The sequence below is a fragment of the Centroberyx gerrardi genome, chromosome 8, assembly GCF_048128805.1.
Source record: "Centroberyx gerrardi isolate f3 chromosome 8, fCenGer3.hap1.cur.20231027, whole genome shotgun sequence".
NCBI classification, from domain to species: Eukaryota; Metazoa; Chordata; class Actinopteri; order Beryciformes; family Berycidae; genus Centroberyx; species Centroberyx gerrardi.
The window spans coordinates 11421685-11435498 of NC_136004.1; the positions used below are offsets into that span (position 1 = coordinate 11421685).

The following is a 13814-nucleotide window of genomic DNA, read 5'->3' on the forward strand; positions in this document are numbered from 1 at the left end:
GTGATCCATTTGTTGAAGGAAATCCATTTTGATCTCTGCCTGTGATGACAATGCTTCAGTGGTAAAGACAGGAGTAAGGAAATTCAGAGTGTCAGCCTCACCTGGTGGAGCAGACTAAACATTGCAGGATAAAGGATGTCACCCTCCTGGACTGGTATCACTCAGTCCTCCCAGGCTATCCCACAGTGCAATTGTAAATGCTGGGTGCATTTACAATTCAGAACCAGACCAACCAGAGTCAAAAATGTATTTCACATAACCCAGTCATTCAGCGAAATGGAACTACAATAGGCTTTAAATCTGTTGGAGCAACTTCTCTGAATGATACTCATACGAATCAACTTACCCAGATGAAACTGTTCTTTCACTGCAAATGTTTTGCAGCTCTAGCATTCATGTGCATTGAAACTCAACTGCAAAGGTCAAATGTAATTTGATCGTTCTGTTCTCGGAACCAAGATGTAAGATGTATACAAACTTTGTATTGCATTAGGCTGAGTGTGTGTGCCAGTGAGTCTGTGTGTCAGTGTGTGTGTGTGTGTGTGTGTGTGTGTGTGTGTGTGTGTGTGTGTGCGTGTGTGCGTGTGTGTGTGTGTGTCAATAAGAAAATGAAAACCAGAGCAAGAGAGACTGAAAGAGGTAAAAAGAAAAACATAGGGCCGTCCAACTCAATTCAGAATAAGTAAGTGATTCAGTGAATACAAACGTGGTTTATTCTGGATTTAAAGCCTTACCTAGGCTGCATTCTCTGAGCCTGCCTCACAATTACTGCATCATACTGGAAACCAACTATTATTTCACTTATGGTGAAAACTCTTCTTCAGTAGGCCTCCCACCATCCAGCACTATGGCTTTCACAACCTGTGAGTGGTAAACAGCCTTTCATATTTGGATTACTGACCCAAAAGCCTCAGGTTCATGTGTAGATACATTTGCAATTTAATTGTAAATTTGCACTCTCATACAAATTTGTGCACTATTTTGATGTTATAGATGTCCAGTCAAATGGAGATTTCTGGCAGTGAGGGGAGGGCATACAGTAGAACACGCTTGCCTTGGGATCCCTAGTAGGATAATCAAGCTGTATGAACTTGCATGCTTCTGAAAGTTTGGGATATTTCTTCATCAGTGCAATACTGTGTCCACTTGATCTTCCATACATAAACCCAGCTTTAAATAAATTAATTAGGCCTATTCAAACCCAGCCTGAGTGCAGAAGGGTAAGGCTAGAGTTGCCATTTCTAGTGTCCCTGCAGCAGGTCATACTCATATAATGCCACTTTATAAACTATAATCTATCTAAAAATGTTCAGAATCTATCCTGTTACAGTATGAGAGGGGCAAACTAGGGGCTAGACAGGGGCCGGTCTATCTAGGCTGCATATTAGAGGCTGTGGAATGAGATTTATGGGACTTTAGAGTGGATCAGTCAGTGTATTGTAATGAATGTTTTTTTTGTTGGTGCGCCTGTCTATAATTAGCTACGGAGGCCTTACAGTAGGTGACTGGAGGTGGTTCCTTGACGGTCGGGGCTGCGGCTCTGCAACGGACCGACAGGCTCGAGATCAGCGTTCGCGTTTGGCACTGCGGTCGGACTTATCACACCGATCCAGAGGAGTTTTCTTCCAACATCTGCGGTCGACCGCCCGTTTTCAAGCCTCGTCAACCTTGCCTCGAAGATGAAGTTAAATACGAGCTGCCGTCAGGTGCAAGCCGCATCCGATGGAGCCCTTTTCATCTCGTTCATCGACCAACCCGATGCAGCACTTCCTTATGTTGCGGTAAGAGGAAATGGCACATTGCCTGCAATGTGATCAAGTGAAATAGCTTTTATTTCCATGTCGCTCATTTTGCTATGCACACACAGACCCAAATAAACATTAAATGGCACTTACAGCCCCTGGCTGGGTGTTACATAACGTGTAATGCAGTAGCGCCTTGTGACTTGTGTCTTGCCTTGGTGGGAAAGGAAAAGGGACTGTTCCGTTCTTCTGGTAGGATATGCACAATTTTGTCATCTTTGGTATGGGTGATAAATGAGGCTACAGTGTTACATATGGTGATCTGTTCATGAGCATGGTATGAAGGCCCAGGCCTAATGCCGACTACACCAAATATAATAAATTCGGGGGTTGCGCAATGTAGACTAGCGAGAAAAGGCATCTGAATGAACAATATTGGAAGCTGTGCAACTCTATGGCGTCAAATTGTCTCTTGCACAAGGAAAGACTGCAGCTAAACCCGGTTTTATATCCTGTACACTGGAGGCGTAGACATAGGGATGCAGAATGTGCATTCAGTAAAACAGGCTGATTTTGTGAATGGCTCGCAAAGCGCAGGTGACCCTTACAAAAAAACAAAAACCTTCAATAATTGTATAAGCATTGTATATAAATATGATACTACATGAGATAGTAGAAACAATGGTTTCTGATTCTAGTCTCACTTTATCCTATGAGAGCTTTTAGTTGAATTGTCAGGGAGAACTCAGCTTGGTCTGTTCACTAATGCACAGTGGGCTTCATACTGTAACAGCCCCAATGACAGAAGGTAGCCAACAACTTTGTACCTTGTTTTCTGACAGTGTACCAATTTAATGCTTTAGGCAGCATAGTGCAGTGGTTTCCAAACTGGGCTCCAGGGCCCCCGGGGGTCCAAGCTGGGAGGCAGCAGCCACATCAGGAATGGTTTACCTCATTCACAATAAGTTAGCACAATTTGAGAATCTATAAGAATGAAAATGACTATTGTGATCAGAGGTTTCACTCTGCCCACTGTTCTCTCCCGCTGCAGGGTATTCAGACAAAACCTCCTTCAAATGGGGTTGAAAGTGTATTGATGTGGGAACCCCTGGCCATAGGGTTTAGGTTGATGGGCTGTGTGTAATGCTAGTAGAAATTACATTTAAGATAGTAAAGGTTACAACACTTGTATAACTTAAACATTCTTTTTTGATAGGTTACTGCTTTTTGTTGAATAAAAGCGTATTTCATAATGAATATAATATGTGGAGGCCTACATGGTGTTTGTTTTTCTACGATACTGCCTTGCACAGATTTGGAAACATATTTTTTAAATACATAAAAGAAATAGTACAAACGAGATCCAATATTTTGAAGTGTTAAATGTCTTACATTTGATTGATAAAGGTTTTTATTGTTGACATCCAGCCATAGAAGTAAGTGTGCCTGATTTTATGAATGGACCATGGTCTGAATTGCAAGTGGTAGGCTGTCTGAAAGACGGGTGGGATGCAATAGGCGTGTACCTAGCTCTAATGCTGGCATATTGCCTACTACTGGCCCATTGCCATGCAATGTATAAATGTACAAACCTTTATTAACAGGCCAACATCACCTACATGCCCCTATTACACATATTACACAGTCAATAGATCATAAATCAAGACATAATGCTTCGACTCACTATAAGCAGCCTATTTATGCAGGATGGTTACATATAGGCTATGACACACACAGAGAAACAGGCTACAGTTCCCTTGGAAACCAGTCCGGGTACCAATCAGCCACCATTTTCAAGAGACGAAGAAATAGGCCTAGTCTATTTACCTATTCCTTCTATTTCATTTAATGAAACTACTGTTGTATTTGTTGGTGGCAGTTGTCCATTACTCGTTGTATGTATTAGATGTAGCCTACTAATTAAAGGTAAGCACTGGCTGATTAAGAAGTTTTGAACATATGATTAGGACTGTAGGCAAGGGAAGGTATTTTATGTTTACAGATGATTGATGGGATTACAGAATAGGATTGTATCACCCTTTATTCATCTACAGTAGACCAGGCTGACTGGTCAGTTTAGTTTAAAATGGTTGCTTGTTTTGAAATGTAATATGCTTTTCCTCTAAGCTACGTTCAAAAACTATTGAAATGTTTGATATCATTTATCTTAATGTACTGGATTTGACAATGGTCTGTATTTATTCAGAATGTAAATGTCCCTCGTTGTTTGCTTGTCTCTTTAAATCTTTTCTTCTATATCAAGCACAAAGACAGGGAACTTCTGAATGGGCACAGGCAGCTACCTTGGAGCGAAGTCACAAGACCATCCATTGATAGCTCTGCAGGCAGAATGAGCAATGCAGATGAGGAATAGTCAGAGGGTCTAATTACCATATTGATTCATCTTCCTGTACTGTTCAGGTGAATAGTTTATAGGATTGCAGGGTGCTGATGCAACTTTGCTTGACCAGGTATTTGGCCAAGCTTATCTGTGCTTCTTTGCATTTTGACAGGTCCCAGTTGACAGATTCTGATATGGACTATGAGAGGCCAAACGTTGAAACTATCAAGTGTGTGGTGGTAGGAGACAATGCTGTTGGGAAGACCCGCCTCATCTGCGCCCGGGCCTGCAATGCCACACTCACACAGTACCAATTACTTGCCACACATGTGCCCACAGTCTGGGCAATTGACCAGTACAGAGTATGCCAGGAGGTGAGTACAGAAGTCCATTGATCTTTAACCATAATTTCCTGAAAGTTCTCTGCACATGTTTGACATGCAAAAAGAAGCTAATTGTGGAAATAAATCTCTGGTCATGCAGCCAAACTAACTGTTCACCATGCGTGCCTTTTAACTTGTCATTCATTCACTAGTGATATAGATTGATTGGCACATTAGGCCGGTATCTTGGTGTTAACTCCATTCGGGTAAATATCCATGAATGTGATAGATGGGTATCTCTTATTAGGTACTAGAGCGCTCCAGAGATGTGGTGGACGACGTCAGCGTGTCCCTTCGCCTCTGGGATACTTTCGGAGACCATCATAAGGACCGCCGTTTTGCATATGGCAGGTGAGATACTGTAAACTGAATTCCATGTTACTCCATCAACACTCATTGGCCCGATGCTAACTGAGTGAAGTGAATCAGAGTAATATTCTCCCTTAGTAGTCTTAATAGTCTCTCCATTCACCCTACTTCTCCCCTTCAGGTCTGATGTGGTGGTGCTGTGTTTCTCAATCGCCAACCCCAACTCTCTGTACCATGTGAAGACCATGTGGTACCCTGAGATCAAGCACTTCTGCCCCCGTGCTCCCGTCATCTTGGTGGGCTGTCAGCTGGACCTGCGCTATGCTGACCTGGAGGCAGTCAACAGGGCACGCAGGCCTCTAGCTAGGTACCAGGCAGTATGGTTGAACACAATAATTTGAAAGTCTTATTCTGTGGAATTGAACAGTTCAAGACTGTTATTTATGCACCAGTGCATATATTTTTGTTTTGTAATTCCCTCTTTCATACTGTTTCTCCAGTGCCAGGAATTCCTTTGATACATTTTTCTATTTTTCAGACCCATTAAGTCCAATGAGATTCTTCCTCCAGAGAGAGGCCGTGAGGTGGCCAAGGAGCTGGGAGTGCCGTATTATGAGACCAGTGTTGTGGCTCAGTTTGGAGTCAAGGACGTCTTTGATAATGCTATCCGAGCTGCGCTGATCTCACGCCGCCACCTGCAGTTTTGGAAGTCTCACCTCAGAAATGTGCAGCGGCCTCTCCTCCAGGCCCCCTTCCTGCCTCCCAAACCGCCCCCACCTATAATCACTGTGCCTCCTCCCCCAACCACCACAGAGGAGCATCCAGGCCGTCTTCTGGAGGACCCCCACTGTGCTGATGTCATCCTGGTCCTGCAGGAGCGACAGAAAATCTTTGCACACAAGATATATTTGGCGACATCCTCTTCAAAGTTCTATGACCTCTTTATTATGGACACACAGCCCGAAGAGGCTGAGAGGCCCCTGCGTGGTCCTCTCTCTGGCCGAGAGCTGCTGATGCGTGCCGCCAGCTTTGATGTTTGTGAGAGTAGCGACGATGGGGACAGGGCCAACCTGCGGGCCTGCACTAGTGATGGTACCTTGAGGGACTCTGAGGGGAGCCGGCGGGGCCGACTGCTTGCCTCATGGAGTAGAGCGTTTGTCAGTATCCAGGAGGAGCTGGTAGATGACCCAGTGACCTACAGCCCCAGGCCCATGACCGTCGTGCACATGGACCAGTCCATGCAGCTTGGTCCTTTTCGAGCAGTGCTTCGCTACCTGTACACAGGTCAGCTGGACGAGCATGAGAAAGAGCTAATGCACATTGCGCACATTGCTGAACTGCTGGAGGTCTTTGACCTGCGGATGATGGTGGCAAATATACTAAACAACGAAGCCTTCATGAACCAAGAAATCACCAAAGCCTTCCATGTACGCCGCACAAACAGAGTCAAAGAGTGCTTGGCCAAAGGAACCTTTTCTGGTGAGCAGATTTCATTTGTCCCAGTTTTCTGATGTATTCTGCTTGAATATAGAGAAGTACTGAAGGGGAGATGCTGTTGTACTGCTGAATCAACTTTTCACTGCTGAAACGAACAAAACAAAAAAGCAGTTTCGAGGAGTTAATCGAGTGTATCATCTCTGTATTGCAGATGTAGTGTTCAAGCTAGACGATGGGACGATCATGGCCCATAAGCCCTTACTCATCTCTAGTTGTGACTGGATGGCAGCTATGTTTGGGGGGCCTTTTGTGGAGAGCTGCACCAAAGAGGTGAGGCATTCCACATCACTGGTCTGTAGGGCTGCAGTCAAGACCACCTCAGTCAAATCCACGAAAAAACCAAGACCAGGCCTAGTAGAGTCCAAGTCCGGACCAAAACCAGAGCAAGTCTTAATCGAGACACTAATATCAAAATAGTGTGCAAATGTTTTGTACCACATTATCCCCATTTTCCAATGGTATTCACATTACCAATACTTAATTGTAAAAACTGTGATTTATAATTAAATAACATTTAAAAAAAAATATTCTTTCACAATTGTGCAAAGCATACCAATGCAACAGAGAACAATAGATGTACAGACCAAAGTAGAGCACCACAGCACTATGTGGTCTGCGTACCAAGTAGGCCTATAACTTAATTAGAGGAATACAAATCTTTTGTAATAAGATTATTATGCTAGCCTCTGTGATTCTAGCATAGTTCTGTGAGCTTAGGCACTACTATGTTTTTCTGCTTGATCAGATAATCATAGCCCTAGCATTACATCTCCATAGAGTAAAATAATACATGTAAATGTTTTATAGTCTCTTAATCGGTAATATTGCTCAGGCAGAGCTTGTCAGCCTGTCAGTTTAAATTGTAAAAATCCCACTGCTATGTATACAGATCACATTTTCTCATTATTTTACCCAATACTTAATATTTTATTTATTTACAAACCAAATTTTCAGCTTTGAGACAAATCATGACATTTTTCTTTACGTTTCTGCTGTTTTGCTGCTACCATAGAACTCCGTTGATAAGGTGTAACAAACTTTTATACTTTTTTTCATGGCAAGATCTAATAAGTACAAAAGTGCAAAAGATGTAATTTTGTAGAGTTGATCTCGCTCTTCCATAAAATGCAAAAATCAGCAAAAGCCTCAGGCCCATAAGTGATGACTTGCCATGCTGTGTCACATTTTCCTGTTTCTTAGGTGCTGTTTCCTAACACGACTCGCAGCTGTATGAGGGCTGTGCTAGAATATCTCTATACTGGGCGGTTTTGTTCTCGGGCTGACCTGGATGCAATGGAGCTCATTGTTCTTGCCAATCGTCTTTGCCTCCCCCACCTGGTTGCACTTACAGGTATTGCATTTCGTATAGTTATTACTGTGTTCAAAAATAAACCACGGGATTGTATTACACAAGCCCATTATGTTGGTTTCCAAGTAATATTGTAACTCTTTGAATGACTAGCCTATACATTTGTTTCAGAACTCTACACAGTAACAGTGTTGATGGAGGCAGCGATGATGGGGGCTGATATTGATGGAGATGTTCTGGTGTACTTGGATATGGCCCAGGTAGAGTGACCTATCAATCACCTCAAAACTGGAACTACAAAGCATTTGTCTAATGCTTTGGCATTGGAGTTTTAGTTATACAAGCATTTCTCAGAGGCAGAGCTGCTCTTGAGGCAGAGATAATCTTATTGGTTGAGTTAAAGCTCAATGATTCTAGCCAAAGAGCGCAAGTTAGCTAATTGGCAAACTTTGGTCAGAATATAAATAAAAAAGAATCTCAGTGATCTATTTTTTTCATTCATTCTTCATTCATTCAAGATCTTGGAAGGTCGGATAACGTAATATGGCTAGATTGCATTTTTCAGTCATTAGCAAGAGTGCTAGGCTTCATAACGACCTCCTCTTTTACCCCATGCCGTTTTCACTGGGCTTCAGTGTCACTTTATCTAGCCAGAAAAAAAATGGTTCTTTGGCTCCGCCCATTGAGGTTTAAATCAATGAGAGTATTTCTGCCTCCAGAGTTGCTCTGCCTCCGAGAAATGTTTGTAGAACTAAAACTCCAATCCGCAATGCGTGGAGTCTTACTTGGAGTCATGATGTCATGAAATTAATAATTTATCATATTGCTGTTGTCTCTTGACAGTTCCACTGTGCCCAGCAGCTCACTGGCTGGTGCCTTCACCACATCTGCACCAATTATAACAGCGTGTGTCGCAAGTTTCCCCGAGACATGAAGGCCAAGTCTACAGGTAACACACATGATCTAGTAACACACCAGTGAAAACAACACACCAGTGACCTAGTAATGCCGCTTCATTCATACTGAACACTAAGTTGATATACAGCAGTGGTTCTCAGCCTTTTTGACCCCTTAAAACGAAGCGATGCCTATTCATGACCCCAGTCACAGCCGTCCATATGCAGAGTGGTGATCAGTTCAACTAAATGATGATTTTCCCTTTTTGCGGCCTGGGTGCTTTAAACTATTTAGTATTTCACAAGAAAAAAGCAATAATTAAGAGTAAAATCTGAAAAAATTGAAATTATAATTATGTTTTTTCCTATCATTACCCCCCCATTTATCACGTGACCCCCAGGCTGAGAACCTCTGATATACAGTATTGGAATGAAGCAGCCTGGTGCTGAATGCAGCCCATGAAAGGCTTGTGTGTGGCCCTTTGGAACATCCCAGCATGAAACCAAAACCTCCTGTAATAGGCTTTCAAGAAAGTTGGTCAACTTAAATTAAATCTGTAAAAGCAGATTAAGCTCAGTGTACCACCCCTCCCACCACAAAAAGATTTATATTTCCTTTTAAGTAGTTAAGAAGCAAAACAGGCATTACCGCATTATTTAATCAAGGATTGGTGCAGGAATGGTCGCTGCCTATATTGGTCAATTTCAATTTCCTGTGTCTCATGTTAGTTCTACTCCTGTCTTGATAAGGACAAGTGATAATAGCAAACATCTAAAGGTTGATGATCTAAAAATACAATTGTACCAACTGGTTGCAAGAAAGGCTGTTTTTACAAGTCTGTGTATACAATTACACAAGAATTACTGAATGCTGGGAAATTAAGGTTTTGCTTTTTGACTAGAAATAGGATTTTAAAGATTCAATGTGCAGGATTTCCTTTGTAATGTATTGCTAGCACAGTCATTTATTATAGTGAACAAATGCATATGTCACTGTCACAATCAGTATCCTCCATGAACTGATATGTGCTATCAATCATGACCACTGATGCATTGCAAATAAAATTGGGGGGAAGTAGCACACCATTCAAAATTGAAAGCAGTCCTATAGCTAGTGTGGCTGTGACGACCGCATATGAAAATCCTGCACATACAGCAGCATTTCAGCCTTCTAAATGTGTTTACTCTCCTGCAGAGAACCAGGAATACTTTGAGAAACACCGCTGGCCGCCGGTGTGGTACCTGAAGGAGGACGACCACTACCAAAGAGCACGCAAGGAGCGCGACAAGGAGGACTACCTGTACCAGAGACGGCAGTGTAAACGCAAGTGGCTCTTCTGGAACCTTCCTTCTTCCCCTTCCTCAAACTCTCCTTCTGCCGGTTCATCCGCTGTCATCTGATGGAGCGGTGAGGCCAGGTCCACGCTCGAGATCGGCGTGGATGCGAGTGGTAAATAATACAGTAGAAGATAAGCTCTGCTGGCTGTGTAAGCCCAGTTATTCAGGCCCACAATTCCTCCTTCCGTTTGTTCGCCTCTGCAGTCAAACTGTACTCTTCTAGGTTTGCAAGGTCAGCTCAATCTGGCAGTGAAAGTAATGAGCTTCGTTTCTTAGATTTTTATGTTAGCGTGTTATATCCATTGCTATGTAAGGACTGTGAGACTCAAACCTCAGTGACACGAACCTTACTGACAGATGGCACAGTATACTGGCGCAAATGACAACTCATCATATTGATTGCTATGTGTTCCACCAAAACGAGACCCGAGTTAAGTTTTTAAAAGAGGACTGGCACAGAACTTTCATCCAATGATCATAATTACCATCAATTAACCTGAACTGACAACCAAGTGCTGCTTATCAGCTGCAATGACCAGCAATTCAACACAGAACTCAAGTCTCAGAGATATAACACTTTGCCCTTAAGTGTTTGTACAATCTACCAAACTATGTGTACAGTATGATCTCCTCAAGAGGAGATAAAAATAAACTGAGTGCAGCCTCCCAGGAATTACCGATTTAAGTCATACACACTAAGACAACCCCACCGATTATGACGATTATAAGGATGAATATGCGGAAATGAAAATACTGGCAGGCTCGACTCCTATTCATTTTTGTACAGTCATTCTATTTTTGAATGTTTGTGTACAGCTTGCACAGCTAATGGTGACGTGAGTCTGGAAACACTCAGAATTTCTGTATTGTGGTCTTGTGATTTGTGGCCTCTTGTCACAAAAGGGCTTTAGTTTACACGAATGCATTCAGTGTCCTATGAAATGACACAAGAGATCCCAAATCCTGGAAAATATCTGTATTTTCTCTCAAATGCCAGCGGAAACAAACCAGATCATTATTATTTCACATATGTGTTACTCGAGTCTTATTCCCACACCTGTATCCTGTATCCTGAGTCATTCAGTTTTACATTGAATGTTTCCATCAGCTTGATCACGGTCATCCTGAAAAGCAACACATAATGTATCTGATGCATTTCAGACCCTGGAGTGACTGCATGTACTCTACCATCCCTCTGTGATGGTGTGCTTGAGTTACGTGTCGCTGGTGGTGATTTGCCCTGTAGAGGTTTGTCTTGGTCGATGATAGGATGCCCCATGACTGTCTGCGGTTGGCTGTTTAAGACTTGTACATGCAGGAGGCTTCCTCGTGCCTGGGTGATGTCATCCGTCTCCTTCTACACATCTCTAGCACTTTCTGGACTCTTCTCCACAGAGACCCACAACAACCTCCAGCAGCAGCATCCTGGTGAAAGGCACTGAGGACAGTATGGTGTCCTGACACACGCTGCAGCAAATTTGAATGGGACTGGAGAGGCCATAGGATTGTGACGTTTCAAATGTTTTGAGAGTTGTGAAGAGGTTTAGGTCAAATCATTTGACTTTTTTTCTTGATTTGTTTTGCACATTTCACAGAATATGCTGAAGATTATTCTCTGCTGTCGTTGTACTTGACTGAAAGATGGCCTACAGCATTGTTTTCATTTACAAGCATGGTGCTCATTCAATATGGGTAGTATTGTAAGTTGTATATCAGAGATGGACTGCAAGTAAGTTGCATCACTCTCTAATGTGTAGTTACCCTAATATTGTGCACTGCAGGCAGTGAGCAGACTAGTACAGTATTACTCAGTAATACATACACTGAATATAGACTTGACTTATCTGACTTGCATTAAGTTACTGTGCAGCTACATACTGTTGTCGAAAATAACTGAATAGTCATTGTGGCTTTGCTATTAGCTCATATTTTAATAGATCCTGGTGCTGGCCTCCAGTTACATCTACTATATAGTATACATGCAAATTACAGGCAGTTCAAATGAACAGTTGACTAATAGTAAAATAGGATAAGTGCAAAGTATAGTAGACACATGTTATGAAATTACAGTTTTTATGGTACACCCATAAAGCATATATGCTAGAGTACTGACATGCCATTGTTTGTCAAAAAAGTAAATATTGATTGCAGCATTTGCTTTTGCAGCATATGTTAAAGAAAGGCTTGCTTCAATCCTGCATATGATTGGTTAGACTTAAGATTCTTTTCCTTACAATTATTGATTAGACAGGTTTATAGAGCCTTACAAAGAACTTAAAATTATAAAGAGGTATCAATCAACTCAGTGACAAAACCAGCTTTTTGCTTGTATTAAGTCCTGACCTAATAGCTAGACTGCATGAACAAGGCTCGCCAAAATAGATAGTTTATTTGTCATAATTTAAGGTGTAAGATATAGATGAGAAGTGGTGGTGCTGGTGCTCTAAGCAGTAGCTTTACATTGTTCTCAATGACATTAAAATGTCTCTTTTAATGTTGCTAATTAAACATGGGTACTATCTTTTTTAATATCTTGTTAATTCTTCATATCTCTTTTGGCATACATATTCAAATAATAAGCAGAGCGATGACCCTGTCGGAGCACTGTACTCTCTCAGAGTCAGCTTAATCCTGTTTGTGAATGTTTTTTGTTTTTTTAGAGCAATTGTCTGTCATGTCTAATATTTACATGACTTACAATTTATTGTAATGGTTTAACTGCAGGAGCTTATGTGTTGTTATAGTGGTTTAATTTGCTCCATTTCATTTATTAACATAGATATGCATTTCATTCCTCAGTGCATTGCATTTCTCAATGAACCGTCTTCTGCTGATGTTCTGCATCAAAGACACCTCACGCCTTAATGTACAGTGTAGTGTGTGGTACTGAATGTAAATAGTGTAACTGTGGTTACTAGTTTGTGTGCTTAAGATGTTAAGTTACCATGGTACTCTAGGTTGTATGTGCATATGTAAGTGTACATATTACATAATCTGGGTGTAAAGTAATTGTGTGTGATGTTGGGAGTGCTATGAGAGTGTGCTTTTTAATAGTTTGAACACTGCTTAGGTTTTATGTTCTTTATATGCCATGAATGCAAAGCTGAAAAATGAGTCTCACCATCAAGGCCGCACTAGACTACCATAATGACAAACCATCAATTTGTGACATTTACCATTAAATAAATGCAGGGAATTCAAATTTGTTTCATCATATTAAAATTTGCTTTATGATAATGAGCTCCAATTTTGGAGTCAGTATCATTACAAAATGCTGATTTGGTGTGGCCATTGGAAGTTGGATTATAACAAAAATGTAAATATAAATTGTATGATGACTTGCGATTCAAACATGGCATAGCAATTGATACTAGCTATTGCATAGTTCAACATAGATACTGTTTTTGTACTATGCATACAGAAATGCCTGACTTTGAAACCACAAACTTGCACTGCTTTGTAGCACCACGTGGTTCTCTTCAGACTGCATTAGAGGGTATAGCAACATCATTAGATAAGTAGACAACATCAGGTAAAAAGATTAGATCATAAAATAGAGAAGTTGTCACTGAGGCCCTTTTCCATATGTTTGGGTGCTAATATCACCGCTGCAGAGAAGCACAAACCAAAGGGAGCTTTAGCAGCACCAGGAATAAGAATATATGCTGCACAATCACAACTGCATAGTTTAAGAGGCCTTGTTCTGAAATGGTTGATTAAGAAAAAAAAAAAAAAAACTTGAATGTTTTCTCAGTGTTCAAAGCCTGGATGACCTTTTCCCTAGTCATCAGGTGTTTTTGGTTGTTCTGAAGAGCTGTTTCTATTGTTTAGGAGCTGTAAATCTGGAATTCTGTAGCATGTGTTCTTGAAACTGTGTAAATAATGTTTACTAAATAAAAAAGGAGCAACATGTGCAGCTATGTATCCATGTCCACTCTTCTGTCATGCCTTTTTAGTCACATGAAACTTTTCCAACAATCCTACGTCAGTACTGTTGGC

The 13814-nt window shown here is 41.5% G+C and overlaps 1 protein-coding gene across 1 annotated transcript; it reads left to right on the forward strand.

The window, feature by feature from the left end:
• The first annotated feature begins 1711 nt into the window (after positions 1-1711).
• Positions 1712-13715, forward strand: rhobtb2a (Rho related BTB domain containing 2a). Its single transcript, XM_071923760.2, has 10 exons — positions 1712-1781; positions 4256-4457; positions 4714-4817; positions 4957-5142; positions 5314-6254; positions 6424-6542; positions 7473-7623; positions 7753-7841; positions 8425-8530; positions 9673-13715. Exons 1-10 carry the CDS (start codon positions 1723-1725, stop codon positions 9876-9878), a joined length of 2163 nt encoding a protein of 720 aa, XP_071779861.1. The 5' UTR covers positions 1712-1722; the 3' UTR covers positions 9879-13715.
• Positions 13716-13814: the final 99 nt, after the last annotated feature.

Coding starts and splice junctions, on each gene's coding strand:
- rhobtb2a (XM_071923760.2), top strand. CDS start 1,723: ATGGAGCCCTTTTCATCTCGTTCATCGACCAACCCGATGCAGCACTTC. Junction 1,782..4,255: donor CAGCACTTCCTTATGTTGCG/GTAAGAGGAAAT, acceptor GCATTTTGACAG/GTCCCAGTTGACAGATTCTG. Junction 8,531..9,672: donor CATGAAGGCCAAGTCTACAG/GTAACACACATG, acceptor ACTCTCCTGCAG/AGAACCAGGAATACTTTGAG.